At 50.1% G+C, this 25,426-nt stretch overlaps 9 protein-coding genes across 9 annotated transcripts; 5 read left to right on the top strand and 4 right to left on the bottom strand.

Annotated features, from left to right (window-relative positions):
• Positions 1-1,474: 1,474 nt before the first annotated feature.
• Positions 1,475-2,717, top strand: ACHE_50449A (uncharacterized protein; the record flags this gene model as incomplete). The annotated part of the gene is made up of 5 exons (XM_043280167.1): positions 1,475-1,741; positions 1,793-1,973; positions 2,030-2,202; positions 2,253-2,352; positions 2,413-2,717. The coding sequence occupies 5 exons, from the start codon at positions 1,475-1,477 to the stop codon at positions 2,715-2,717; spliced, it is 1,026 nt and encodes a 341-aa protein (XP_043137773.1).
• A 7,356-nt stretch (positions 2,718-10,073) lies between these two features.
• On the bottom strand, positions 10,074-11,750 carry ACHE_50448S (putative MFS transporter; the record flags this gene model as incomplete). Its single annotated transcript, XM_043280166.1, has 4 exons — positions 10,074-10,209; positions 10,259-11,003; positions 11,054-11,480; positions 11,535-11,750. 4 exons carry the CDS (start codon positions 11,748-11,750, stop codon positions 10,074-10,076), a joined length of 1,524 nt encoding a protein of 507 aa, XP_043137772.1.
• An 825-nt stretch (positions 11,751-12,575) lies between these two features.
• Positions 12,576-13,889, top strand: ACHE_50447A (uncharacterized protein; the record flags this gene model as incomplete). Its single annotated transcript, XM_043280165.1, has 1 exon — positions 12,576-13,889. One exon carries the CDS (start codon positions 12,576-12,578, stop codon positions 13,887-13,889), a length of 1,314 nt encoding a protein of 437 aa, XP_043137771.1.
• A 44-nt stretch (positions 13,890-13,933) lies between these two features.
• ACHE_50446S (uncharacterized protein) lies at positions 13,934-14,827 on the bottom strand (the record flags this gene model as incomplete). The annotated part of the gene is made up of 1 exon (XM_043280163.1): positions 13,934-14,827. The coding sequence occupies one exon, from the start codon at positions 14,825-14,827 to the stop codon at positions 13,934-13,936; it is 894 nt and encodes a 297-aa protein (XP_043137770.1).
• A 1,618-nt stretch (positions 14,828-16,445) lies between these two features.
• On the top strand, positions 16,446-16,715 carry ACHE_50445A (uncharacterized protein; the record flags this gene model as incomplete). The annotated part of the gene is made up of 1 exon (XM_043280162.1): positions 16,446-16,715. The coding sequence occupies one exon, from the start codon at positions 16,446-16,448 to the stop codon at positions 16,713-16,715; it is 270 nt and encodes an 89-aa protein (XP_043137769.1).
• Positions 16,716-19,265: 2,550 nt separating this feature from the next.
• On the top strand, positions 19,266-19,682 carry ACHE_50444A (uncharacterized protein; the record flags this gene model as incomplete). Its single annotated transcript, XM_043280161.1, has 1 exon — positions 19,266-19,682. One exon carries the CDS (start codon positions 19,266-19,268, stop codon positions 19,680-19,682), a length of 417 nt encoding a protein of 138 aa, XP_043137768.1.
• A 966-nt stretch (positions 19,683-20,648) lies between these two features.
• On the top strand, positions 20,649-23,458 carry ACHE_50443A (chloride channel protein; the record flags this gene model as incomplete). The annotated part of the gene is made up of 3 exons (XM_043280160.1): positions 20,649-22,808; positions 22,858-23,247; positions 23,303-23,458. 3 exons carry the CDS (start codon positions 20,649-20,651, stop codon positions 23,456-23,458), a joined length of 2,706 nt encoding a protein of 901 aa, XP_043137767.1.
• Positions 23,459-23,618: 160 nt separating this feature from the next.
• On the bottom strand, positions 23,619-24,419 carry DFR1 (dihydrofolate reductase; the record flags this gene model as incomplete). Its single annotated transcript, XM_043280159.1, has 1 exon — positions 23,619-24,419. One exon carries the CDS (start codon positions 24,417-24,419, stop codon positions 23,619-23,621), a length of 801 nt encoding a protein of 266 aa, XP_043137766.1.
• Positions 24,420-24,767: 348 nt separating this feature from the next.
• Positions 24,768-25,297, bottom strand: ACHE_50441S (RNA polymerase II mediator complex head subunit MED22; the record flags this gene model as incomplete). Its single annotated transcript, XM_043280158.1, has 4 exons — positions 24,768-24,935; positions 25,009-25,077; positions 25,142-25,206; positions 25,264-25,297. The coding sequence occupies 4 exons, from the start codon at positions 25,295-25,297 to the stop codon at positions 24,768-24,770; spliced, it is 336 nt and encodes a 111-aa protein (XP_043137765.1).
• Positions 25,298-25,426: the final 129 nt, after the last annotated feature.

The following is a 25,426-nucleotide window of genomic DNA, read 5'->3' as shown; positions in this document are numbered from 1 at the left end:
CGGAATGTGCTTCTGCAACAAAGTCTTCCACTCTTTATCCTCATGACCTAACTAATCCTATTCCCGCAAAGGTATATTCCCACCACACGGGAAAGTACTCGAAGACTCCCAATCAATTATACCCGTGAGATGACCATTTTCAACCATAATGTTGACAAAACAGAGGTCATTGCGAGTAAAAGTGTACGGCGCCGCAGAAGGCATCCGTTCTCAGAGTCATCGACAAGCCTCCTCCAGAAGGCCCCTTTGCTCCAGAGGCTTCTCCAACTCTGCCTAGAGCTCTTCGTCAGATGAAAATGGCCCATGGCAAAGTATATCATCATCTTTAATGAGGAATGCAGAGTACAATGGCTGACCACCGAGACTGCATCTTCGGAAATTGCAGTTTTCTAGCTGATTGAGGTACTCTGCGGTTTCTTTCGCGGTGGTGTTCTTCCTTCTCTGAGGGTAAATTTCCCCAAGCACTTTCCAGAGGCTCGCCAGGGATGCGTCGAATTAATCCAAACTACTGCCCATTCTTTTCTTCCCAGTCTTTCACGACATCTGGTATAGGGATGGTGGTGTTTTTAGAAAACGTAGATTGACTGCGTCGAAGTTTGGAGGGCGGGTGGAGCGTTCTTTTAGAATCAAGCGCGAACCCAGAGACCATGCTCCGCGGTCACTGACACCGTAGAAAATCTTGACATTGCTATGGTGGCGGCAGCCCTTTTGTCGGTTGGGGTCCAGCTGCAGGCGGAGCAGGGTTCAGAGGTATCCAACTTGAAATCCATTGCGAGGAAGCCAACAAATGACCGTGACAGTGATGGTTAAGGGTAAATCACACAGAGCAATAAATGAAGAACAGAAGAAAATTAGAATAGATAATGGAAAGGGAGACAGAGACAAAGGAGCATCTGTCTGTTTGTCTGCTTGGAGGGGGTTGGGCATGTGACCTGCAGTAGTCCGTTCTATAATTCCTTTTTTTGTTGATGCTCCATACATGCCATGATACGAGAGGACAGTAGTCTTGTATTAATGTATTCTCTGGTCTCAACGGAGTACTATACTCAGATACTGAATTGAGGCATCGGGACTTTGTTCAAGAGCAGTTTGACAGCTGCCACCATTTGATCGGAAGGCTTCCTCCATGAAGGAAATTTCTGAGCTTGTTTTAGGTGATTTAAGAGCACCAAGAGCACGATGAAATGCTTTTTGATGTAGAAGCATAAAGGTGATTCGAAACAGAAATTGGGCCAACGCCATCGATTGGACATGCCCCATACAAGGCCCGAAGGTACCGAGTGTATCCTCACTGTGACTTGCGTGCGATTTGAAGTGATGGCACCGGAACTAATTCCGATCATAATCCCGTTATTTCCTGAAGATCCCCGGCACTTTTACTAATCTCAGGTGATAGTTATATTTATTACCTTCCCTTGCTATCTATGCTCATTTCACCACCACTTTCCTATATTTTTCGAACAACTAGACTAAAATGACCACAGAAAGATATACCCTGCCCCCGGGATCCCGAATCCTCGTCACTGGCGCCAACGGCTACATCGCATCCCATGTGGTTAATGAATTACTGAGCCTTGGATACGTGGTGCGGGGAACCGTCCGCTCGCCGAAACCATGGTTAAACGAATACTTCGAACAAAGATATGGACGGAACGTGTTTGAAACAGCCATTATGACGTCCTTTGAAGACAGGGATGCTATTGGACATGTACTAGATGGCGTGGATGGTGTCGCTCACTTGGTAAGGATGGGCCGAGTTTCTGATATGCTACTGTGTTCTAATGAACAACAGGCATCCGACTTGACGTTCGGCACCGACCCCAAAGCTGTGATTCCTTGGGTGGTTCAGGCTTCGCTCAACATTTTGGAAGCCGCTGCCAAAAGGCCGTCTATCAAGCGCGTGGTGTTGGCTTCTTCATCGAGTGCGACGTATATGCTTTCTCCTGATCCCAACGGACGGCAGATTCATAAAGGTAAGATTGGACATGATCTAGCCAATTTTGGTTAGAAACTAATAAAGTGCCTCAAGATACATGGAATGAAACCGCTGTGAAAGCTGCATGGGATGAAAGAACCGCCGAGGAAGATAAAGGCGTTGCGGTCTATGCTGCATCCAAAGCTGAAGGAGAACGGCAATCGTGGAAATGGGTCGAGCAGCATCAGCCTCGGTTTGTATTCAACACTGTTTTGCCATGTTTTAATGTCCGTGTCCCAAATTTCTTCCGTGAAAGAGTCGTCGCTGATTTGAACAGGTTGGAAGAATCCTTCACCCAGAAATCCCCGGCTCGACAATGGGTTGGGTTCGCAAGCTACTACAAGGTGATAATACAGCGTTCTCAAGGTTCCCTGAGCGTACGTTCCTGATCAATTCAATCATTCTACTGCCAGTACTAACGACTCACTTGCTCATAGAATACTACGTTGACGTCGAGGACGTCGCCCGACTCTGCGTGATTGGCCTCTTGGACGAAACGGTAAAATCAGAGCGCATCTTCGCCTTCGCAGAACAGGCGAACTGGACGGACACTGTCACCATGCTTCGCGAACTTCGGCCGAATAACGAGCACATTCCGGACCCTCCTGAAAATGAATTGAGAGATCGAACCGAGGTTCTTCCGCGAGGAAGAGCAGAGGCTTTGCTTCGTGGGTTCTATGGACTGTCTGGGTTTACCTCCGTGAAGGATAGTTTGGAAAAGGGGATTGAGGGGTGGGAATGATTCATGGTTTCTCTAAGTCTATAGGATGGTAATACAATCATAAATATGACCGGAGAGTCTCGACGGGCCTGGAATGCACCTTAATAGCTAAGGCAGCCAAAGCCACAAACACAGAGCTCCATGAATTTTCATAATTGATAGTAGGTGCAATAAGTACCCATGCATTCCCAACACGCGACTTATCCGGATATTGTTCTGCACATTCCAAAAGACCTCGATAATCCAAACCATCAAGATTCCTCAAATACTCGTAAGTCCCACGCGCACACAGCACTTTAATCGCCACTTTCTCAAGGTTCCGTACCGCCTTATGCAACGGAGTTTCACGAAGAAATTCGTCGCGAGGGTTAATAAAGGCGGCTTTGTCGAGCAGCGCATTGATACCATCTATCCAGCCTGCTGTGGCAGCTAAATTATTATTTAATCAAGTTTATTGTCCATACCGAGCCCTAGAGCTATGATAGACCATGATTCGTGGACTCGAGGTCAGTGGCTATTCTACAGTCTCTTGTCCCCATAGGTTCCTGAGGCGTTAGCCCCCTTCTAACATCTTTCCAATCCTTTTCCTCGCCCCAGACCGCCTGTATGCGCAGGGCTTTTGAGCACCGTGCTCTCCTTGTGTTTTGGAGCAAGATGGGTGTGGCCTAGGCTGACTCTCAGCCTTGGGCTACCCTCCCTGCTACCCCTCTCCTGTTCTAACTGCTTCCTCCAATGCTTCCAGTCCCCATTCGTCATCTCTTTGGGCCCTTTCTGCCGTCTGCCGTAGGTGCGCCCGGGGTAGAGCTATGCTGGTGCTGGCTAGGAATCGCAGCAGCGCTCTGGTAGCTCTAGGCTCACCTAAAAGTCGTCCTTGTGGATATTCTTCTGCAGTGGTGGGTCTCAAGACTCCGTCAGTCTCTAGGTCCTTGTAGAGCCTGTTTCGTTGGTGTCGCCATTCCCGACACTCAAAGAGAAGATGGTGTATTGTCTCCCTTGATATACCGCATCCTTCACAGGTTGCATCCTCCCGGACCTGGATCCGATGTAGGTATGTTCCTATAGCGGCATGTCCTGACTTCAGTTGAAAATAACGGCTTGCTAGGTGTTTGGGAGCTATTGCAGCTGCCGGGTCGAGCCGCCAGTTCCTCTGTGGCCTGTATGTCCGTTGACCTTGTTGGGATCGCTGTCCAAGTTCTTTGTTGAGCCATCTCTGCCTTTGTGCTATAATGGCTTCTGTTTGGGCTCTACAGGTGAAGGCCAGGGATATTTCTCTTGGGCCTCTTCCTGGTGGCTTACTGGCTGCCTGTTTTGCTGCCTGGTCAGCTCTCTCATTCCCTTCTATTCCTGCATGTCCCGGCACCCATTGGATAGTGGTTTGGCAACCTCGGGCATGTAGTCTCTTGGCTATAGCATGTGCTTGGATCACTAATGCTTGGCCTGGACCTGGCTGGGTGTGTCGCATCCTTGCAATGGCAGCTTGGGAGTCCAACAGGATAGTGACTGGTCTTTGATCCCCCACTTTCTCTGCTAACTGGAGTGCTCGCACAACGCCCAGAAGCTCTGCATCAAAGACCTCATATCCCTTGCCTAATGGGAACCCCCGGGTCCTCCATGTTCCTCCCGGCTCTTGCCAAGCAATCCCTGCCCCGCTTTTGCCATTCTCTAATCTTGATCCATCTGACCAGATTGCTAGCTCTGGAGGGAGAGATTGCGCCGCTGCTAGGGCCTCTGGACCTGGTAGCATCTCTATTTGGCCTGGAAACTGGCTACTGGTTGTCTGTGTTGTGCTCTCAAAGCCCCCAGATGGGTCCACTGGTAGAATATTGGCTAGTTGTCGAGCAAGGTGTTGTCCCAGGGACCATGGGCCTTGGTTGTTTCTCTCAGCCCATTGTCGGTTCCCTGGGGTCTGTTCCCCAGGTTGGGTGTGCTGATCCCCTTCCCGGAAGCTCACTGGGAGGATCTCCTTAGCTGGGTGGTTCTCCGGTAAGCTGAGCAGCCGGGTAGTGTATTTCAATTGTCGAGCCTCCAACAGGGCCTCTGCTGGTGCCAGGCCCGCTTCACGAACTAGTGGCCCTACAGGAGTGGATTTCAACATGCCGGTAATTGCACGGGCCTGTCGATTGATCATGAGCTGTATACCCACTAGCCGATCCTTCTGGCCCTGCCACCAGAGCTCTGCTCCATACAGAGCTACTGATTGCACTGCTGCTACTTGAACCTGACGAGCTAGCCCTGGGGCCAGTCCATGACTCTGGCATAGGCGTTGTACTCTGTTTTCTGCAGCCCGTGCCTTGCGCATACAGGTCTGATAGTGGGCTTTGAGATTCAGCCCAGAATCAAGCCAGACACCAAGCCATCGCGTTGCCTCTAAGTTGAAGGGCACACAGTGGCCATCTACCTCCACTTGTGCTCGTTGAATCTGATCTTTCAGTTCCCGGCCCCGTTTGCGAGTAAGTAGGACTGCTTCTGTTTTCCCCGCATCAAACTGGACCACATTACCATGCCCCCACTCAATGGCCACCTTGGCAGCTTCTTGCAGCTTCTTGCAGACCTCTCTAACTGAATATCCTGGAGCGAGCAGGCCTATGTCATCTGCAAATGAGAGACACTGGATACCATTCACTCTCCTCTCAATTGCATCAAATACACCGCTGAGGTATATAATGAAGAGAATTGGTGACACTGGCGAGCCCTGTGGCACCCCGGAGTTAATTGGGTGTGCTGGGCACTGTGTGTTGTCGATCTGTAGCTGTACCCATCTGTCGGTCAAGAAGGACTGTACCCATCGGATCAGATCCCCATCTAGGTTGAATTCAATCAGTCGGGCTATCAGTCGGCTTGGGTTCACATGGTCGAATGCTCCCTTCACGTCAAGGAATAGTGCTCCCATAAGTTGTTGGAGTTTCCAGGCTTCATGGGTGTTCTGTATTAGACATGCCACTGCATCAATTGCACTCCGTTGCTTGCGACTTCCCATCTGTCCTGGGTGTAGTATTCCCATAGTCTCACAGTGGTGGGCAATAGCATCTGCCGCTATCTTTTCAACCACCTTCCCTAGGCAGTTTAGTAAGCTAATCACCCGGTAGGCCTTCACAGCTGCGTAGTCTGGTTTATTAGGTTTCCTTAACAGAATACCCTTCGCTACCTTCCATACTGGTGGATGTAGACCCAACCGGAAACATTGTCGGGCCAGAGCAACAATTCTAGGACTGTCCCATTCCCACAAGAGCCGGAGGGCTCGAAAATTCAAACGATCGATTCCTGGAGCCTTCTGTACTGCCTGGTAAAACAGAGCATGTCTCACTATTCCTTCATCCACCTGACTATGCCAGGACCCTTGGGAGATCTCAACTTCCTGGCTATCTCCTGGTACCTGGGGGAAGGCTGTTTCCCGAATTAGGGCCTCCTTTTCCTCAAGGGAGCTGGCTAGCTGCCCCTGGGGTCCATGCAGGGTTGGCGTAGTTGTAGCTGTTCTGGGCTTTGTGTATTTCAGAGCTTGCCAGCATCTCACAGTGTCCACAGAGCCAGGGTGGGTAGTTGTCCCTTCCAGGAAGGTTTCCCAGCAGGTGCGTTTCGCTCGTCGGATGGCTTGATAGTAGTTATTCCGGACCTCTCTCAATTCTGTTGTAGAGATCTCTTGACCCTGCCATGCCCGTCTTGCCTGGCTGTAGGTCCTACGGGCTTCTTTAATCTCCGTTCCCCACCAGCGTTTTGATAGTGGAGTCACCCGTAGCTGTTTTGCATGTTGATTTAATACTGCTGTCAGGGCCTCCTGGATCCATATGGCTTCCCCAGCTAGGTCTTCTGATGAGCAAGAGTCCCCCAAACAGGGTCTAGATTCTGTTCTCGTTTGCCAATCCCCCTTGGCTTCTTCCAGGGCTTGTGGGTTGGCTTGGAGCGCCTGGATCTGCCACCCTGTTACATCCTGTGAGGGCATTGTGGGTATTCGCTCCAGAGAGGTCCATTCCATGACTATCAGTTCATGATCTGAACCAGTTGGGTGCTCTTGGTCAATCACCCATGTTTCCAGAGGCCCCATACTAACCGTGGTTAGAGCCAAGTCGATAATTGAGATCCCTGGAGTTCTTTTTGGTCGAGTGGAAACTCCTAGCTCATTGTTGATGTAGAGGTCTGCTTCATCTATCAGGTCCTCCAATGGCCCCGCGTTCACCCGGGCTCTTGTAAGAGGGTTCCATAGTGGGCTATGGGCGTTGAAATCTCCCACAAGCAGGCATCTTCCCTCAAGAACCTGGTCCCATTGCACATCCTCTAGTGCTCTTCTCTGTCTCTCATTCCCCCCATGCCAACAATGGCCGATTCCTAACCAATTGTCATAGCAGTTGATTATCCTGGTTCTTCGTGTTTTTCCGGGCCTGATTTAACTCCCATACATCCATTACCATGAGGTATGGGTGATCAAGGAGATCTGTTCGGGCCTCCACAATCATTTCATTCAATATATCCCGTCGGATTGCTACTGCCACTCGCCGGTCTCGAAGAGATCCTGCTTCTGGCCAATATATCTGATATCCTCCATGTCGGAACTCCATATCGATATAAGGTTCCTGTAGGCATGCTAGTCCCACCCCTAGCTCCAGCCCCGCCTCCAGAGCCGCAACTGTGACTGCATAGGTCTTGCGGCAATTGTGTTGGAGTAGTCGCATTAATGGGCTATTGAACGCCCTGGGGTGTTAATGCCCCTCATCTCTGTGTCCTCTTGGCCAGTTGTCAAGCTCAGTCCCAGATACCGCTGGGTCTGGGGGCTGTTGGGAGCTGAGCTGCTCCGTGGTCGTGATTGATGCTGGTCTCGGTTGACCACACTGAAAGTGAATCCTGGTGAGCTTGGAATAGCTAGTTCCACATTGGTCATTTGCTGGGGTCTCTCAGCCAGTTGGGATCTGTCTTTAGACTCCACAGTTCTCTTTCTCAGTTCCTTCCTCGCTGCTCGCTTAGCTGGGCAATTCCCTACTGTTGCGGGGTGTGGGCCTCCACAGGTGCCACATTTGGCCGGGATGTGTTTACAGGCGGTTCCTGGTTTGGCGGGGCAGTCTACTACCCGGCAGGCATGTTCAGTGCCTTCATGGGGCCCTGCGCATATAAAACAGCATGGTGGGCGGTCCCCGCAGGCCTTGAAGCTGCGGTGGCCCAACTGGCAGCACCTGGGGCAGACTGTATCCACTCCTGTTTCCCAGTATTGCTCCGTCTTATAGCGGGAGCCTCCAAATCGAATGCCATTGATGAGAAGCCTCCGGGCCTCATCTAGTGAGCCAACTGTAATAACAATAGTTGAGCCCTTTTGGTTGCTGTTGTGTAGCTCCTTTGAGCTCCGAAGCCATGTTGGGTTTCTTTTTAACCGGTATTCAGTGCCTAGCTCAATCTCTTCACGAGCCAGAGCCAGACCACAAGTGAGGTAACGTCTAATTGGGACCCCATAAATCTTGACACGGTACCATTGTTCTGGTAGTTCAACAGATATCACTGTTGGGTCTGCTTGTCGAGCTGCAGTGACCAGTAGGTCTTTGTAGACAGGTAGTAGCATAGAGCCTAGGGTGCCTTTCTCCAGGAGAATTGTAATCGCTCCGGTGTTGGTATATCCTGCATCCACCACCCGGATGAACGCTGGGAAGTGTTCCTTTGCTACTGCTCGGTTGATGGCCAGAATGACATCCTCTTTCTCTGATTTTGGGGCGGTTTTGCCTCCCTCTCGGCGAAAGAGTAGCCTCCGTGCCTCTTTGGGGCTGTCCTTGGCTGGCTTAAGTTTGGTTGGATCAGGCTGGTTAGCAGCAGCAACTGCTTGGATTTGTCTGTTCTTCGGCCTCTTTTTAGTGACCTCCTGCCATTCCTGTCCTCCCGGTCTGGTGGAGAGCAGTGCAGCTAGGTCTGCAAAACTAGGTTCCTGCCTTGGTTGTTGGCTCATTTCCCTCACCTTGGGGGTTTGGCTGTTGACATGTTTGTTTACCCGGTTTGGTTGGGTATCAATTGCCGGTGTGTCTTGCCTCCCCGGCGCAGGCTGCTGGATGGTGTGCCGGGCTTCTGTAAGCTCTGTGCGTAGTTTACTGACTTCCTGCTCCAGGTTTGTAATCCGCTCAAGGTAGATCCCTTCATGAGTCTGTTGTTCTGCTCTCCAGTTGGACAGCTCTTCTGCCAGGTGTGCCTGTACCTGTTCCTGCACCATCTGATATATCTCTTGTTGTTGTGTCTGGGCTGTTTCCAGGGCCCCCACTAACATCTGAGCCTGTTTGCTCACATCTAGCAGGGAAGTGTGATGCCTTGGCCTGCCAATCAATGACTTCTGTAATATCTTTCGTTGCCTGATTCCACTTCTGGCCTCGCTGGCTCGGCTGGGGGTCCTGCTGGTTCCTCTGGTTTGCCAGTGTTCCTGGCCCTCATTTTCATCCATGCTTGCACTCTCCATGTTGCCTTCATTGAATTCGGGTTGCATCATGTTTCCAGATCGCCAGCGGGTTGGCGTTGGGGTGACTGGCATATCTTCTGTTTCCGCGAACTGGGAGGCCACGTTGCCCACTCCGGGGGGTGACGCGTGCGATATACCACCACCATGGGGTCTCAGTGCCTCCATGGTGGTTTATAGGTGCCAGGAGGCCCCTATCAGTCGATAAACGCGTGAAGAAGACGTGTTTTTTGTGGGTGCTAATTTTGATGTTCCAGGCGCCTAGCTTTCTGATAATTCGCGGTATTGTGGCAGCTAAATGGAGAGGTGTGATGTCTTCGACTATGGGGACGTTGGGACTACGCTTTGAGAGATTTGGGTTTGGATGATCGGCCAAATTCACGGAGGTCGTAGACGATGCAGCGGTACTTGGGACTCAGCTTGGCTAACAGTGGCTGCCAGATGTTGGCGATGCCAATGTAGCCCGATACAAGCACTAGAGTCGGACCGATAAGTGCCGTGTGTAGTAGATTTCATGGTCATCATTGGTTGGTACGAAGCTCATGTTGGCGTTTTTCTGGGGGATATCTCTGAATTGATGTAGTCACGATTGTGAAAGATTCTATATGTGTTCCGTAGACTATCAATGGGATTAGGTCTTCTATATGTAACCTGATGTGGGTATCCCGCCGCATATAACTATCCCAAATTTTTGGTATCCTGCATTAGTCAGTGTTATTACCAACCATGAACGGATGTGGCGAAACTTAGCACTACATTACCCTTTCTTGGCTATCAGGTAGTAGTAAAAATGGAGTCCAGCTCAAGGATTGACTGCGGAATCATATGGCTGCGGACGGAAAGCCTTCATTTTCACTCTCCACACAGGACTAGTATGCGGGTATTGTTCAATATCCCCTCAGTCCAGTGACAGGGAGTATATCAGATTCAAATCAATTGAGTAATGTCCAAGCCGGGTCAGAAAGCTATTCAATACCAGGCCTCCATTTCTTCCCAAACGCATGCAGAAGCACAGCAAATACCAAGCTAAAAATGACCATAAGAGCAGTCGTAATCCCAGAACTAGCCGCCACACCTACATTCTCAAACATATCAGGGAGCCTACCTCATTAGCAACACATTATCCACAAGAGAGGGAAGGCAAACCTACCAAAACGGCCCAATAAACGCCCACGTCTGCCTTACAAAGGTGATAAACACACCCACATTCCCCGGATCCTGTGGACAACAATCCACCGCGTAAGTAATCATAACCGTCGTGACAATCTGGTTTCCAAATGCTGCAACCGCCGTCCCGACGATAGGATTTACGACCCAATGGCCCTCAGGTGCTTGCTCCGTACACACCAGGAATACGATAATACCCACAATGGCCAAGAGAATACCCGGATAGCTCAGCCAAAGACGAAACTCAGGCCCTGGTTTGCGCTGTATCCGGCGTGCGCGAGAATTCATCCAAAAGTCTGACAGAGAGCCACCGATTTGTTCGCCTAGCACCGAACCAATGATTACACCGAGAAATTGCAGGCCTAGTTGTTCTGTGTTCAGTTCGAACTTTTCCTGTAGGAGTTGCGGGACTTCGACTGTGATGAGCACGCTGCCGAAGAGGAAGACCATGGCATAGATAATAGAGGGGAAGAGGACGTTCGTATGTTTGGCCATGAACAGGGGACGGATAAACTCCATCCATGTTAGCGAACTGGGGTCGATTCGTCGCAAGGAAAGGTACTGAGATTTCAGGGTTGAGGACTGGTCCTCGACGCTGCCGCCCACATATCGCGTCTCCGGACCGAGGAAGAGATATAGGATAAACTGGACACCATTAGTGATAGCCAGGACCCAGTATATCCAACGATAGCCGACACGATATGCAACGAAACCGAAGACAAGCGGTCCTATAATATATCAGTACTAAACCGAAAGGTTGATAGGGGCAAAGACATACCAATTGGAACCCCAACGGTGATCATCAAAGTCCAAACGCCCATATATTTTGCCCTATCCCTCTTGAAAAATGTCTCCGCCACAACAGCACTCCCGATGGCTGCAGCAGGTGAGATAAAAAGTGCCGTTAGAGCCCTGGCCGCCGCCATGGACGCATATGTCGGACTTTTTGCACATCCAACATTGCAGACCGCGCTTAGTATAAGTGAGAGCAGGAAGATAGGGCGTCGACCGAAGCGATGAGATAGAGGTTTCCAGATAAACGGTCCTCCACCGAGGATGGCGATCTGGAGGGAGGTGAGGTAGCTTGCTCGTTGGAGTGATACACCGAGGTCGATTGCGATGTCTTTGTATGCGGGTGTGATGCTGGAGGCTGTGATTGTTGAGATGCTGGCGTGGAAGGCGACGAGGACTAGATTGATTAGTTTCTGATAATGCACTTAGTTATTCTCGCTTTATATAGATAGGCTTAGGCAGATTACCTTCCAAGTCGGCCAGTTATATGGATCCGCACCAGACGGACTGGGAATTGGATCTAGTTCGAGCGTGCCATGGCGCTGAAGAAGATACTCCCGATGGGGCTCAGAAAGCAAAGACTTGATATCGGTCATCATTATCTGACCCTGTTCAACGTTTTCCGCATATGCTTTGCCATTGTCTATCTCCTCGATCGAGGACTCTTTCGTCTCTAACGACATCTTTGGTGCCCGGAAGAACGAAGACAATTACGTTCATTCTACGCCGCGTCCCCTACACCTTATATAGCTCGGTACTGCAGGGATATTCCCCATATTTTATCAGAATGAGATGGGCTGAATGGGAAATCCGGGGTAAGCATCGTGGGGAAGTGGAGGTGGGGTGTGGGGCCACCCACAATCCGGGAAGGGTTTCCTTATTCCAAACGGGCGAATAATTGGATAATGAAGACGCAAGAGGGGCAGATATATGGCTCGGGTGGGGTGACAGGTATTCCCAATATGGACCGTGGATCGGGTGCGTGGGTCAGGTCCATTTGCTGCCCGGATATCCCAGCCCTATATTAAAGAGGGGCCCTTCGACATGCTGTTTCCGTCAGTAGAAAATCGGATTGAGTGACCAAGTTTGCTCGTATGTAGTAATTGAGAGGCTGCAGATCATACCTTAGTCTGGGAGAGGTTTATGGCCCTACATCTAGTGTCCCAATGGACAAAAGCACACATAGCAGATAACCTTTTTGAAAGGTCGGATTAGGTTTTTCGGGGGACATATCGAAATACTCTGTCTCTTAGTAGTGCCAGGTTTTGGCACTAAGCCAGAAGGGTTCTAACATGCGAACTCGGTCTGATTGCCATATACTAGAAGAGCAGTCGTAAGCCAACACAAGCATGGGTCGAACCTACGTCATGCAATTGATATTCATGAAATTATTGGAGGGAGTCGGTCGAGTGGATCCGTAGGGATGCATAATCAAAGTTTACGAGCTGTGTTGGCGTAGGATCTCGAACTATACGAGCTATTTATATACGAGAATTGTACGAGCTTCGATGTATATAAACCATGAAAGCCCTCATAGTAGCAGCATCAATATCAACATCCATCGTTTGGGAACAAAAGAAAAGAAACAATCAGGCAAAACGAAATGCGTCTTCTCCACCTCCTCACTCGCTAGCACAACCCTAGCAACGACCCTCCCCCTAACCCGACGAGCACCAACCTCTTCCACAGCTTCCCGCCTCAAAGCAACCAAATATGGCACCATCTTCGACGTCCCCGCCACAATCGGCAAGCAAACCTTCCAACTCCTAGTCGACACCGGCAGCAGCGACACCTACGTAATGCAAACCGGCTTCATCTGCATCGACGAGGACACAAATTCTACTATCCCGGAAGCAGAATGCCTGTACTCCAATCACACCTACAACCCCGACTACTCGGATACTTATCGTCGCGTTGAGGACCAGTACTTCGGCATCAAGTACGGCGCAGGTATCGCTAGTGGTGATTTGGCATATGAAACCGTCTCATTGGGTGGCCTCACAGTGAAAAACCAGAAAGTCGGAATCGCACAGCGGACGAACCCAATGGGCGATGGGGTGAATAGCGGACTACTCGGGCTGGCGTATCCGTCTATCACGTCTGCGCATCCAGGTAACGCCTCGAGTTCGGATAACAGCACGTGCTTCTTCAATCGGAAGGTGTATAACCCGCTGCTGTATCATATGCACCAGCAAGGTGTTCTGAAGGAGCCCTATTTCAGTCTTGCGCTGGCGTCTACGCCGCAGAATGACTCTACGGCGTTTGGGGGGTATTTGTCGCTTGGTGAGCTGCCGCCCGTGAAGCATAGTGATCAGTGGGCGACTGTGCCTGTTGAAATTTATCGGACTATTCCTGTGGAATTCACGTCTGGGAATCGTACGCGGTTTTGGTGGACAACGACTGTGCAGAGTGTTCGATATGGCCCAAAGTCAGCGAATAAGGGCAACTCGACTGCCTTCCAGACGTTCGTCGACTCCGGGAACAATATCTCCTACCTCCCGGCTGCTGTTGTTGACTCTGTCAATGCACTTTTTGACCCCCCGGCTACATTCGATGACTCGTCGAAGCTGTATGTGGTCAATTGCAATGCGAAAGCTCCGCTTTTTGGTCTGCAGCTTGGAAACCAGACATTTTACCATAATCCTGCGGATTTGATCCAGAAGGTGGATGATGATCTTTGCGTGTCTTCTCTTGCAGCGTCAGAGGATGCGCGCGTTGGTGATATTACGGTGAGTATCCTGGGTGTGTCGTTCTTGAAGAGTGTCATCGCTGTTTTTGATTTTGGAAAGGATGAGATGAGGTTCGCGAAGAGGTTGAACTAGATTGGAATGAGATAACATGTATTTAAGTTGCTTTATGGATGTGATTATGCCATGTTGTTTTCTCTGATCTGTAACGCCTGAAAGACTCCATCCAAACCACCGCGAGCGTTCACAACGTCGGAACCAACATCTTCCAGTTTCACTTCTTCTGCTTCCTGCTTTGGCATGACTCCCTGTACGACGGATGCGGCAGTCTTAGCATCCCAGAGCCCGTCTCGTGCCGAAAATGGCGAGTCTTGTAAAAGAGAAAGTGCCGTTTGTAGCGTAGGGCGATGCTTGGTCTTCATACAGATGTAATATAATGTAGCGATGATGTTTGTGGATAAAGTAAAGCCCCGATTAGAGTACTCATCAGTCCGCCAAGTTGAGTACAAAGCGGAAACATTCGACAATGCAATGTCGAATTGGAAGGTGGATTCGTCAATCAATTGATCGATCGCATACCCAGGCACCTTCGCCCGCTCCACCAATATAGCATGGGAGGTCTGTGCTTGTATCTGTAACACGGCAATATGTTGCTGCATAATTGTGTCTGACTTAACATTTGCAGTAGAGGCGAGCTTAGCTGTCGCATCAACAAACTGCAGGAACTGGTGCTCGAGCTGTAGCGTCTCGAGAGCGAGGTCGAATGGTATGCTAGCGCTCTCCTCAGATTGCCGTCTGTGTATCAACAGGGCGACCAGGTGATGCACCATCCAATTTTGCAGTATAGTCAACGCGTCATCGGCTTGGGGTAAGCTGTCAAAGCTGTCTGGTACCACTGACCCCAAGCCGGCAACCTGCGCTGGCGAGGCGAGCTTCAAAATGGGGATGCGCTCATTATCAAAGCCGCTGGCATGGATGTCCAGACGTGCATAGACAGCAGTTAAATGCTCATATATTGAATCCGGTCCAGCGGCGATGCCCGGGTACTCAGTCCGACACCGTTCCAAGAGCATCAACCCTTGGTCGAGATGCCAAATGGCCTGCTGTGCATTCCCAACCAGACACTCGAGGATATAGAATATGAGGCTGCATATTAGCGCTGGTTCGGGTGACACGTTCCGAGATGACAATAGATACGCCCGCAGCTGTCGATGCGACTTGGCGATCACCTGCAAATACGTAGGTTCTTCACCCAGCGGCGTCGATCCTTGGCGAATATAATCGCGGTACAGAAAACTGAGCGCCGCTAGGGCATTTCGTACCACCGGTTGATGCTGACTTCGTTGTAGGACCAGCTCCGTCCACAATGTCGGATCGGAGAACCTGGACAAACAACCCGCCGCTTCACAGCAATAAAAATGCAGCAGTTCACGATGTACTCGACTTCCGGGTACTTTAAACGGGAGATTATATATTTTTATCTCGGGCGACTCATGTGATATCTCTTCAGGGTAGCCTGGACATTGTCGACCGGTGCGGACGCATCGCATGCATTGCGGTCTGGCTTCGTCGCATTTCACACGGCGAAGTCTGCTGGTCAATACCAGTCCCTAGCCAATTTTTATCTTATTTGACGTACTTGCAAGTTGCGCATCCAGAGCGCACTTTTGGCATGCTCTTCCGCGTTCTTTTGGCCAACATTTTGTCTGGTTTCGCTATACGAGGCTGTAAGTAGGGTGCGTGCTCGTATATATGCGGTGTCTAGCGCGTGGCTTAGATGCTATCTTTAGCTTTTTTTGGCGCCAGCGCCTCTATTAACCGATCACATAAGACGACAGGATTCTTAAATCTAAGCATTTCTGCTGTAGACACCGCCCGCCTGGCCTCTCAAGTATATAGGAGCCCTCCCTCCGCTGTTCTAATTTTGTCTGCTCCCAACTTCTTCTTCCTGCTGGAGTTGACATTCTCCCCATGGGCATAGTTTCAATGACGTCTTTTCCAATCAGGATTGATATTTTCTATGGGACTCTCAGAGATTTTGCAACAACATTGTGACTATATTGAATGAGCTCACCAAAAGTCGTTCGTTGAGTTTGTTCCTTATCCTCTTGTTCCCGTTCCCTCTCCGCTTCCAGAAAGAGCGGTTTCCAATCTGAAAGGTCATTGCTGGCAATGGAGTCTGCAAGGTGTGTGTATGAAGAAGTACTGATGTCAAATCTGTTTGGTGGCTTAGGAGATTGTTCGCCTTCCGAACGAGGTTTAGATCATATTGGTGCTCAAATAGAAATGCCGAATTTGCTTATTTTTCTATCTCTGCCCACTCGTTTGCCGATCTGCCCATAATCACGGCAGGCTCTCGATCGAGCCTGGTAAGATTGTGATAGACACCGGACTTATCCGTAATCATGCATCTTACAGTTCCTGACGACCCGTCGTCAGCTTCTTGGGAACCAACCTCACGCGCAAACTGGGTCTGGGGCTATTATCTCGTGAGAAGGGGATACGACGGCGAAATATTAGAGTGGACCGTGACTGCCGATCCACGGGCTGTAACCAAACCCATGTGAGCTGAGAGCTGGATTTAAGGATCATGCCTGCGCTCGAGTACTCTTTCTACAGACTCGGCCCGTCCAAATCCTGGGACTTGATGTCTCTCTCAACTTGCAAGTACATGCAGGACGAGAATCAACAATGGCGGTCGTGGTATCCGGCAATGCTGTCTTCGGGACGGACAATACTCTGAACGAAGAGATCGCCGAAATCTGGGAGATGGAAGAGAGGATGGATCAGCTTGTCAAGATGTCTCCAGGCGAGGATTATGAGAAGAACCTGAAGTCTGAGAGCGTGCTGGAGAAGCTGAATGCTGTGCAAAGCGGACATAAGAAAAAGTCGGAGAAGTGGGCGAGGCTCAAAAATACTTTCATTCACACACTCACCGTATCTCCAACGTTGGAGGCATGATTGCCGACGCAGCATCCCAGATAAGCTCGATGAATCCCAAAAGAAAGAGTGTGTGGCTCATTTAAACGCAGGTGTTCGCCCCGGCCGGGAAATGCTACAATGCCCTTAACTTTGTCATCAACGCATACAAGGGCTACCAAAGCATATATGACGCGCTCAATGAGCTGTTCGACTCATGTGTCGGGTTTATAGAACGTTGCATGAATACGTTCATGCCAAAATTAGCCCTAAGTTGACCAAGCTATCCTGCGATGTTCTGCGTCACTTCGTGCACGTGTGCGATAAAGCGCTTAGATTTCGAAGATCCCCCTGTTCAAGCTCAAGAAAATGCGGAAGATCGCTAGAAACTTCAAGAATCTAGGAACTCCATTGTCTCCAAGGTATCTGTTCATGGAAGAAAATGTGTGATGAGAGTGGTAAGTTCACTCTGCTTATTACCGGCTAGTAATTTAGCTAAATGCTTTTCGGTATCATTATAGAGAACTACCTGATTGCGATTCCCCAGACTTTGACGTGAATTTTTTCCTCTGCGAATCTACCGCGTATCGCCGGATGAAAGCAAGGGATCTATGTAAGCAAGGCCTTCTTCCTTACTCCTATGGGACAGTTACAGTAATACAACCAGCGCTTTGCCCGAGTCTGCACATGTTTCATGACGTTAAGCTGCCTCCAACGCCGTTCTCATCGCGATATTCGAACATGCAGCCAATTGGCTTATCAAACTTTCAGCAAGAGAGTACCTAGATAAATTTCGCCATCTCCTCCATGATACTCACCAAGCAAGGGTTCTGGTGATACTAAACCGAAGATTATGATCATCTGTCGGGGTGAACAGGATAGAGCGGCTTGGGTCGATTTTCACTCTGCACAAGCTTTTCAGAGTGGTTTTTTTTTTTTTTTTTTGGGAGAAACAGGAAGGATGGTTTCGGGATAAGGTGGAGTTGGACTAACTTATTGATGATTTAGTAGGTTTTGGTCATCCTATAGATATACTTACTTTCGACTGACTTTTCAACAGGCCCAAGATTACAAGGAGGGACGGCTGAATTTCACGTACTCTTACTGTTATGTGGTTTGTGTAGTAGAAGAGCTTAGGCAATCCTGTGAAGTCGACATAAAAGGCCGAATCCAATACACACACAATGCAGTTACATCATTCTGCAGCATATCTAATTACTAGGAATGGACACGGACAACCCAACTGATCGACATCAGCATATCCGAAGAGAACAATATTTGCAAGGCTGAGCATGGTCAAGCCAAGCGCAGAGAAAAAAAATACGAGAGCCGAATGGACGGAAGCATCCTGCGGACACGCATCTCTGAGCTGGGCCTCGTATCTCTTTTTGGATAATACGGTGTTGAGGTAGTATAAATATTTGCACTGGTAAGAATGGTAGGTTTGCTCTGTGGATAAGTATCTAAAATTCTAGAACCGCTCACCATGTGGTTTATCAGTACAGCATTTCTACTTCTATGTTCCGGCTTCGTTCAAGCCCTTCCCTATGCTAGCAATCACTCTACTTCCAAAGGCAGCTTGAATTGGGCACCCTGTTGACTTGACTCTCCTCAAGAGGTACAGGATACAATCACCGTTCCCATCGATTGCGCAACGCTCAAGGTCCCTCTCGACTACACCAATCCTAAAGATGGGAAAACGTTGCACCTTTAGCTGGTCAAGGTGAATATCACCCAGGGCCCACGCAAAGGAAGTGTCATCTTCAACCCGGTTGGACCTGGTGCTTCTGGGGTGGAAGAGATGGCTCAGTTGGGGCCGATGTACGTCAGGCAGACAATACGATATTATTGGGTTCGATGCTCAGTAAGACTGTACAAGATGTCTACGATTATCAGCTTCTAATGACTGGGAAGGGGCGCCGTCACACTATCTCATATACTTGCAACTTAACGGATAACAAGTCGAATACAACAACTCGTCGCAGCATGCCCGCTACAACACTTCCACAGGAGGATTTCTGGAACTTACTGGAATCAAAAGCATGGCATGACGGAGGTATCGTAGCCGACGCGTGTTACGAGACCTTCAAGAACACCGGTCACTTATATGGCACGGCATTCGTTGCCCGTGATATGTTCTAAGTCGTGGACGCCCTCAATGAAGACGGCAAGCTGCGTTTCTGGGGCCGATCCTACAGTACAGTCTTGGGTCAGACCTTTGCGGCCATGTTTCCAAACCGTGTAGGCCGGATGCTTCTCCACAGCGTCGTCCTGGCAGATGCTACTTCTCGGGCACCTGGTAAACAGCTATCCATCAGACAGACAATTCCCTGAACAATTTCTTCTTCGAGTATACCGCCGCTGGTCCGGGAAAGTGCCCATTTGCCAACCAAACCGGGCCTGGCCCCACGCCTCAAGATCTCACTGCCGCTTTGGGCGAGGTGTTCCAAGAACTAATCGACGAGCCCATCATCCTCCCTGACAATTTTCCCTTGCGGTTCTGGTGGCAGCCAGACGGACTGAATCTTCTGAACCAGCTGAACTTCAGCATCTTCAATAAGCCCTACAATCCCACTTCTTTCACAATAACTTATGGTCCAAATATATCTGGCGTTTTTGCGCGAATGGATCATCTATATGAACCCGACTACCCAGACTGATCCGCGCTCGTGGAATATCCAGAAACACGCCTTCCATGGAATCGGCTGCTCCGACAGTACATTCCGCGCTAACCCCCCTCAGGAGATGTATAATCTGATCCAGTCGCAGTCGCAACAGGGAACCTTTGCCGACGCGTTCGTGCCACAGGTCTGGGTATGTGCTCAGTGGAAGATGAATCCGGCGGAGCGGTACGAAGGCAGCTGGAGGAATATCAGTACCAGTTTCCCGATCTTGTCGGCGAATAGTCCGTACGACCCTATAACTCCGTTGAGCTCTGCGTATGAGCTGCCTGCAGGGTTTAAGAACAGTCGAGTTGTGGTGCATGAGGGGTACGGGGTAGGTTTTTAATGGTGTAATGGAATGCGGCTAATATGCCAACAGCATGGTGTGATGAACCACCGTTCGGAATGCACGATCAAAGCGATCCGGCAGTATTTCGCCAACGACACATTGCCCGAGCATGGGACTAAGTGTAATCCCGATCAGACAGCGTTTGAGGCGGGAGGGGTTGAGGACCGGTGGTGGGAGAAGCCGGTAGAAGAGTGGTTATCTTGATCTCTTGGTGATAATTGTAGTGTATAATGTCATAAAAGCTAAGCTTGTGCTCAGGCCTGTAATAAATCGGATCTACCACTGTTCTATATAAACTCGGCAATAGTGCATCCCCACAGATACGAGGAATAGATTAAATGGTGCATATGCAGCAGATGACCATGCTAATGACGCAGAGGCGAGCATGACTAGGTCAACCAGTTGCTATGATATGCCCGATCAGAACGCTTGAAGTGCCCGCGGGGCATCCGTGATCATCGGAATGTATCAGAGCAAAGGATTCTGACCATTTGACGCGTTATCCGGCCCTGTATGCTGATCAGCTGACCTCCGCCTTTCCTGTTCAGGCAATAGGCGAAACTCTCCAGCACTATGAACGCCTCGTTTATTCGGCCTCATTTTTGATGCTCGGATATAAATGCCAGTCTTATAACTAGCTTGTAAACTGACTTGTTTCTCTCTCTCTGTCTTTCTTTCTCTCTCTTTATTGACTCTCCCTGCCATTTCATTTCCAGCCTCCGCACGGGATCGGCCTTCCCTTTATCTCTCCCTCTGCCCGGCCCGGGGTCGTGATTCTGACCCTCGATGATACTACTCAATGGTAGTACTAACCTCGATATAGTATGCTTGTTGGTATGACTCCCCTATTTTTATTTGCACTTCAACCGCCACCGTTATCGGAAGGACCCTGGTGCTGACTCCAAGGGTATCTTAGATACCGCATCTCCGAAGCAGTGATAGCTTCCCGTCGCATAGCTGACCATGCCTCGCTCAATCGCCTCCGATCTCAACAGACCTCCTTCGCGAATCCAGCTCCCCGATGAACACAATGACCCTTTTCATCTCCGGACCGCTCCTCCATCACCATCTGCCTACCGTCGAGGCTATGGATTGGTACCTGAGGAACCCCACTCGGGGTATCAGTCCTTAAGGGAATTCGGAGAGACGAGTAGTCTTCTGGGGAAATCGCAGGATAACCCTACCGGATCTCGAGGTCGTTCGTATGCCACGATTAACGACAGACATAACCTAGCGGCAGGGAGTCTGCGCCGCTCGAGACATCACAGTCGCGCGAACTCGCAGGTTCCCCGTTTTGCCAGTCGACGGGCTAGTATGGATACAGAGCGCCCGGAAAGTGTGGCACCATCGCTCAAGGACCCATTGACGGCGTCGTTTCTGGACCAGCGGGCCTGGTACGATCAGTTTACGTCTACCGACTGGGTTCATGATAGCATTGCCGACAATGCTCGTCTCCGCCAACTGCGACAAAGGAAAGATATCCGTGGTCGGCTTCTGGCTCGTGTTGATGGTGCTCAGGGATGGATATTGGTCGCGGTTATCGGCTGCATCACGGCAGCTATTGCGTATTTCGTGGATATATCGGATGGGTTCGTTTTTGATCTCAAGGAAGGGTTTTGCACGACAAGGTGGTTTCACAGTCGGAGCAGTTGCTGTCGCGGGAACATGGACTGCAATGAATGGTATTCCTGGTCGTCCATCATGAGTCCTGCGCGTCGGAACAACGAGTGGGTGAATTTCGGCATGTTTGTTCTCTGGGTGGTGGTTTTGTCGGTCGTCTCGTGCTCTTTGACTTTGCTGACCAAGACGGTCGTGCCGTCCACTGTGTCGCTGGCAACCCTTGATGAGAATCTCGGGGCAGACTCGTCGCGTGGCAGGAGGTCAGACATAGGCAGCCACAGCCCCGAGTCGTCGTCAAGTCTTTGCGCTCTTCCGTCTGTTCCTCCATCACGTCCAGCCAAGGTCTACTATCCGGCTGCAGGGAGTGGCGTGGCAGAAGTAAAGGTCATCAACAGTGGATTCGTTTTACATGGCTACCTAGGACTCAAGACCCTGGTTGTCAAGACCGTTGCTCTTATCTTCAGTGTTTCGTCCGGCTTGAGTCTGGGCAAAGAAGGCCCTTACGTGCATATCGGCACCTGTGTTGGAAATATCTGCTGCCGGATGTTCTCCAAGTACAACCTCAATGACGGTAAACGTCGTGAGGTCTTGAGTGCCGCCGCAGCTAGTGGTGTGGCAGTGGCCTTTGGTGCACCAATTGGTGGCGTTTTATTCAGCTTGGAGGAGGTCAGCTACTACTTTCCTCCCAAGACCCTGTTCCGGACGTTCTTCTGTTGTATCGCTGCTGCCCTGTCGCTCAAGTTTTTGAATCCATATGGAACGGGGAAGATCGTCTTGTTCGAGGTCCGTTATCTGAGCGACTGGCAAATCTTTGAGATGATCCTCTTCATTTTCCTTGGTATTCTCGGAGGTGCTGCCGGTGCGTTGTTCATCAAGGCCTCCAATCTGTGGGCCAAGTCGTTCCGCCGGATTCCTGCCATTAAGCGCTGGCCTATGCTTGAGGTCGTCCTGGTTGCAGTGTTGACAGGAGTAGTCAGCTTCTGGAATAGATACACCAAGCTGCCCGTTTCTGAACTCTTGTTCGAACTGGCACGACCATGCGATGACCCTGAAACGGAAATTGCCACAGGGTTGTGTCCTCGTTCGGAGGGCATCGGCGAGATAATCCGTTACCTTTCCGTGGCGTTCGTCATCAAGAGTCTTCTGACCATTGTGACCTTTGGTATCAAAGTTCCGGCTGGTATCTATGTGCCGTCCATGGTTGTGGGTGGTTTAATGGGACGCATCGTTGGCCATATGGTTCAGTACATGGCTGTGGAGTACCCCGATTACCTGCCCTTTGCCGCTTGTCCTGCCTACACTGGCATGGAGTCCTGTGTGACTCCTGGTGTGTATGCGTTGGTTGCAGCTGGGGCTACGATGTGCGGTGTTACCCGTCTTTCCGTGACTTTGCCTGTCATTTTATTTGAATTGACAGGAAGTTTGAACCACGTCATGCCATTTTCCGTGGCGGTTCTCTGCGCGAAGTGGACTGCTGATGCTATTGAGCCTCGCAGCATTTACGTATGTCATTCTCCCCAAGAATTTGGAGGATGAAAGCTAACTCGTACAGGATCTGCTAACGGACATGAACTCCTACCCATTCCTCGATAACAAACTACAAACCCTGTCCGACGCCGAGCTAGGAGATATCGTCCGACCAGTACGAAACAACCGTATCATCGACATCTCCAGTTCACCATGGGTACCAGCCACGGAGCTCCGCGCGAAACTCGAGAATCTCCTTATGGCTGGCGAGCTGGATAGTGGTCTGCCCATCCTTCGACACGGCGTGTTGGCTGGATTGATTCCCGCGCCGGATCTTGAGTATGCTCTTGATAATGTGGTGGATGAGGAGAATGCACTGTGTTTGATGACTATGGATGCTTCCTCGTTCGGTGGTTCGGATGATGAGGATGATGGCACGGCTGATCGGGTTGATTTTACCAGATATATTGATCCGGTGTGTATTCCCCTTCCCCTTCGAAGGCCTATATTAACGGGAGCTGACTGTGTAGGCCCCAATTTCTCTCGACATCCATTCGCCTATAGACCTCGTTTATCAATGTTTCGCTAAGTTGGGCTTGCGGTATCTGTGCGTCCTCCAGAACGGACTGTACGCAGGCCTGGTACATAAGAAAGCGTTTGTGAAGTTTCTCAAAGAAAACGAATGATGCATTTCGGCGTTGTTGGATTCTGGTTTTTTTTTTTTTCTCTGATATCTTTTGCATATTCTTGGTTCATGGAGTACACGGTAGCATTCCTATTTACTTTAGATGATCTATGAGACATTTACAGGACACACTCGATGTACATACAGAATAGAACGCATCACTAAACCCGTTCATACCCAACCATCTGAATCACAACCTCCCCCTCATCCCTCCACTCCCCATCAACATTTTCCCCAACCCATTCACTAACCTCCTGGCTACTCGCCTCCCGCCATCCACTCTCAGCGCTGAGGTCATCGACGGGGAAGAATGTATCACAATCATATCCCTCATTACCCTTCCTCTTCACATTCGTCATGACAATGCGGATCTTCCGGTTGAGTCCAGCCCCAGAGCGTAATGTAGATGCGTAAATCTCTCCCCCGCCGATAATGTATATATTCCCCAATTTACTGTCCTCCCCAGCCCCATACGCACTCTCCAATTCGCGCATCGCAGCCTCCAAACTCTCACTAACAATCGCATCCGTAGTACCCTCCGTCCCCGCACCCCCAGTTTTCCCTTGTGCCTGCGCCTCAGCAGCCCTCTTAACATCCCTCTCCCTCTTCCCCTCCAACTCCTTCCGCACCCTCCCAGCATTCCCCTCCACATCCCGCGTGACGACAACATTAACCCTCTTCCCCAGCGGCCGCAGTTTTTCTGGGATGGATTCGTATGTCTTCCGGCCCATGACCACTGCATTTGTTGTATTGGGTCGAGGAGGGCGGGAGGTTACGCGCGCGAAGAAGGACATGTCGGCTTTTATGCGCGGCCAGGGGAGGGTGCCGTTTAGGCCGATTCCTAGCTTGGGTTGGGCATTTTGGGTTGACGTGGATGATGGGTGGTGGGGGATTGGGGTTGTGGCGACGATGAGAGTTAGGGGTGTTGATAGGGAAGGCATTTTGGTTTTGGGCTTCAGCATTGGTTTGTAGTGAGGAGAGAGTTGGGTTGGGTGGTGGTGGTGAGGTTGTCGCGAGTGAAGTTTCGGAGGTTCTTTATCGGCCCCGCGGTGATAGCAGTGCTGCTGTACTACTCCAATGGAGGATATCTTAGACTGACAGAGATAGACAGACACTTGAAAAAAAAAAAAGTATTTTCCAAGGGTATCTATTCACATAGTATATATTCTCCCGTACAATGAAAACCAAATACAGCACCTAACGCATAACGCCAATCAACACCAAACTAAGCCGTCCATATCAATACCAACACCAGAACACCAACACCAACAACATCATCCCACTATTCCAATAACCCATGATACCGCAAGTTACTTCAAAACCTCCTCGATGACTTTCTGCACGGCCTCCGCATCACCCTCCAATTCCTCCCTCCGCTTAATATCGCGTTCATCTTCACCCAGTGTGTCCAGTTTTCCAAAGAGCCAGATTTCTTTCATTGCGCGGGTTAGGGAGAGGATGTCTTCGGCTGCGCGGATCTATGCGTCAACCTGTGATTAGAGTGCGTTCGTTTCCTTGAGGAGAGATGGTGAGGGTTTGGAGGGGATGTACCAAGGCTGTTGATTCGACGTCGAGTTGGTAGGTTTCGACGGCGGTGGAGGTGTGGCTTGTGTTCTCGACCTGAACACATTGGTTATCAATTTTGTCATTGTATCGAGAGGGGTTGCTGGGGTGTAAGGTTTACTGTTGCTGTTGCCATGATATTCTCGAAGCGTTGGAGCAGCTGAGAGATGTTATGGTTGATACGGTCTGTCCTCGCGCATTAGTATGACATCTCGGGTTGGGAAGTAGAAGGGTAAGACTCACTGTGTAGCGTTTTGGCTGTCGGTTGAGACTCCATGTTGTCCGATTGTGGAATTGGTTCGAGATGTTTTGTTGCTGGACCAACTCTATCAGAACAATTAAGATAAGTCGGCAGTATATGGCGGCGTGGTAGGCGGTGGTTACGATTTGCATTCTACAATGTATT

Source organism: Aspergillus chevalieri, chromosome 5, assembly GCF_016861735.1.
Source record: "Aspergillus chevalieri M1 DNA, chromosome 5, nearly complete sequence".
NCBI classification, from domain to species: Eukaryota; Fungi; Ascomycota; class Eurotiomycetes; order Eurotiales; family Aspergillaceae; genus Aspergillus; species Aspergillus chevalieri.
Note: the sequence above shows the minus strand (reverse complement) of the source record. Positions and strands in the feature narration are given on the sequence as shown.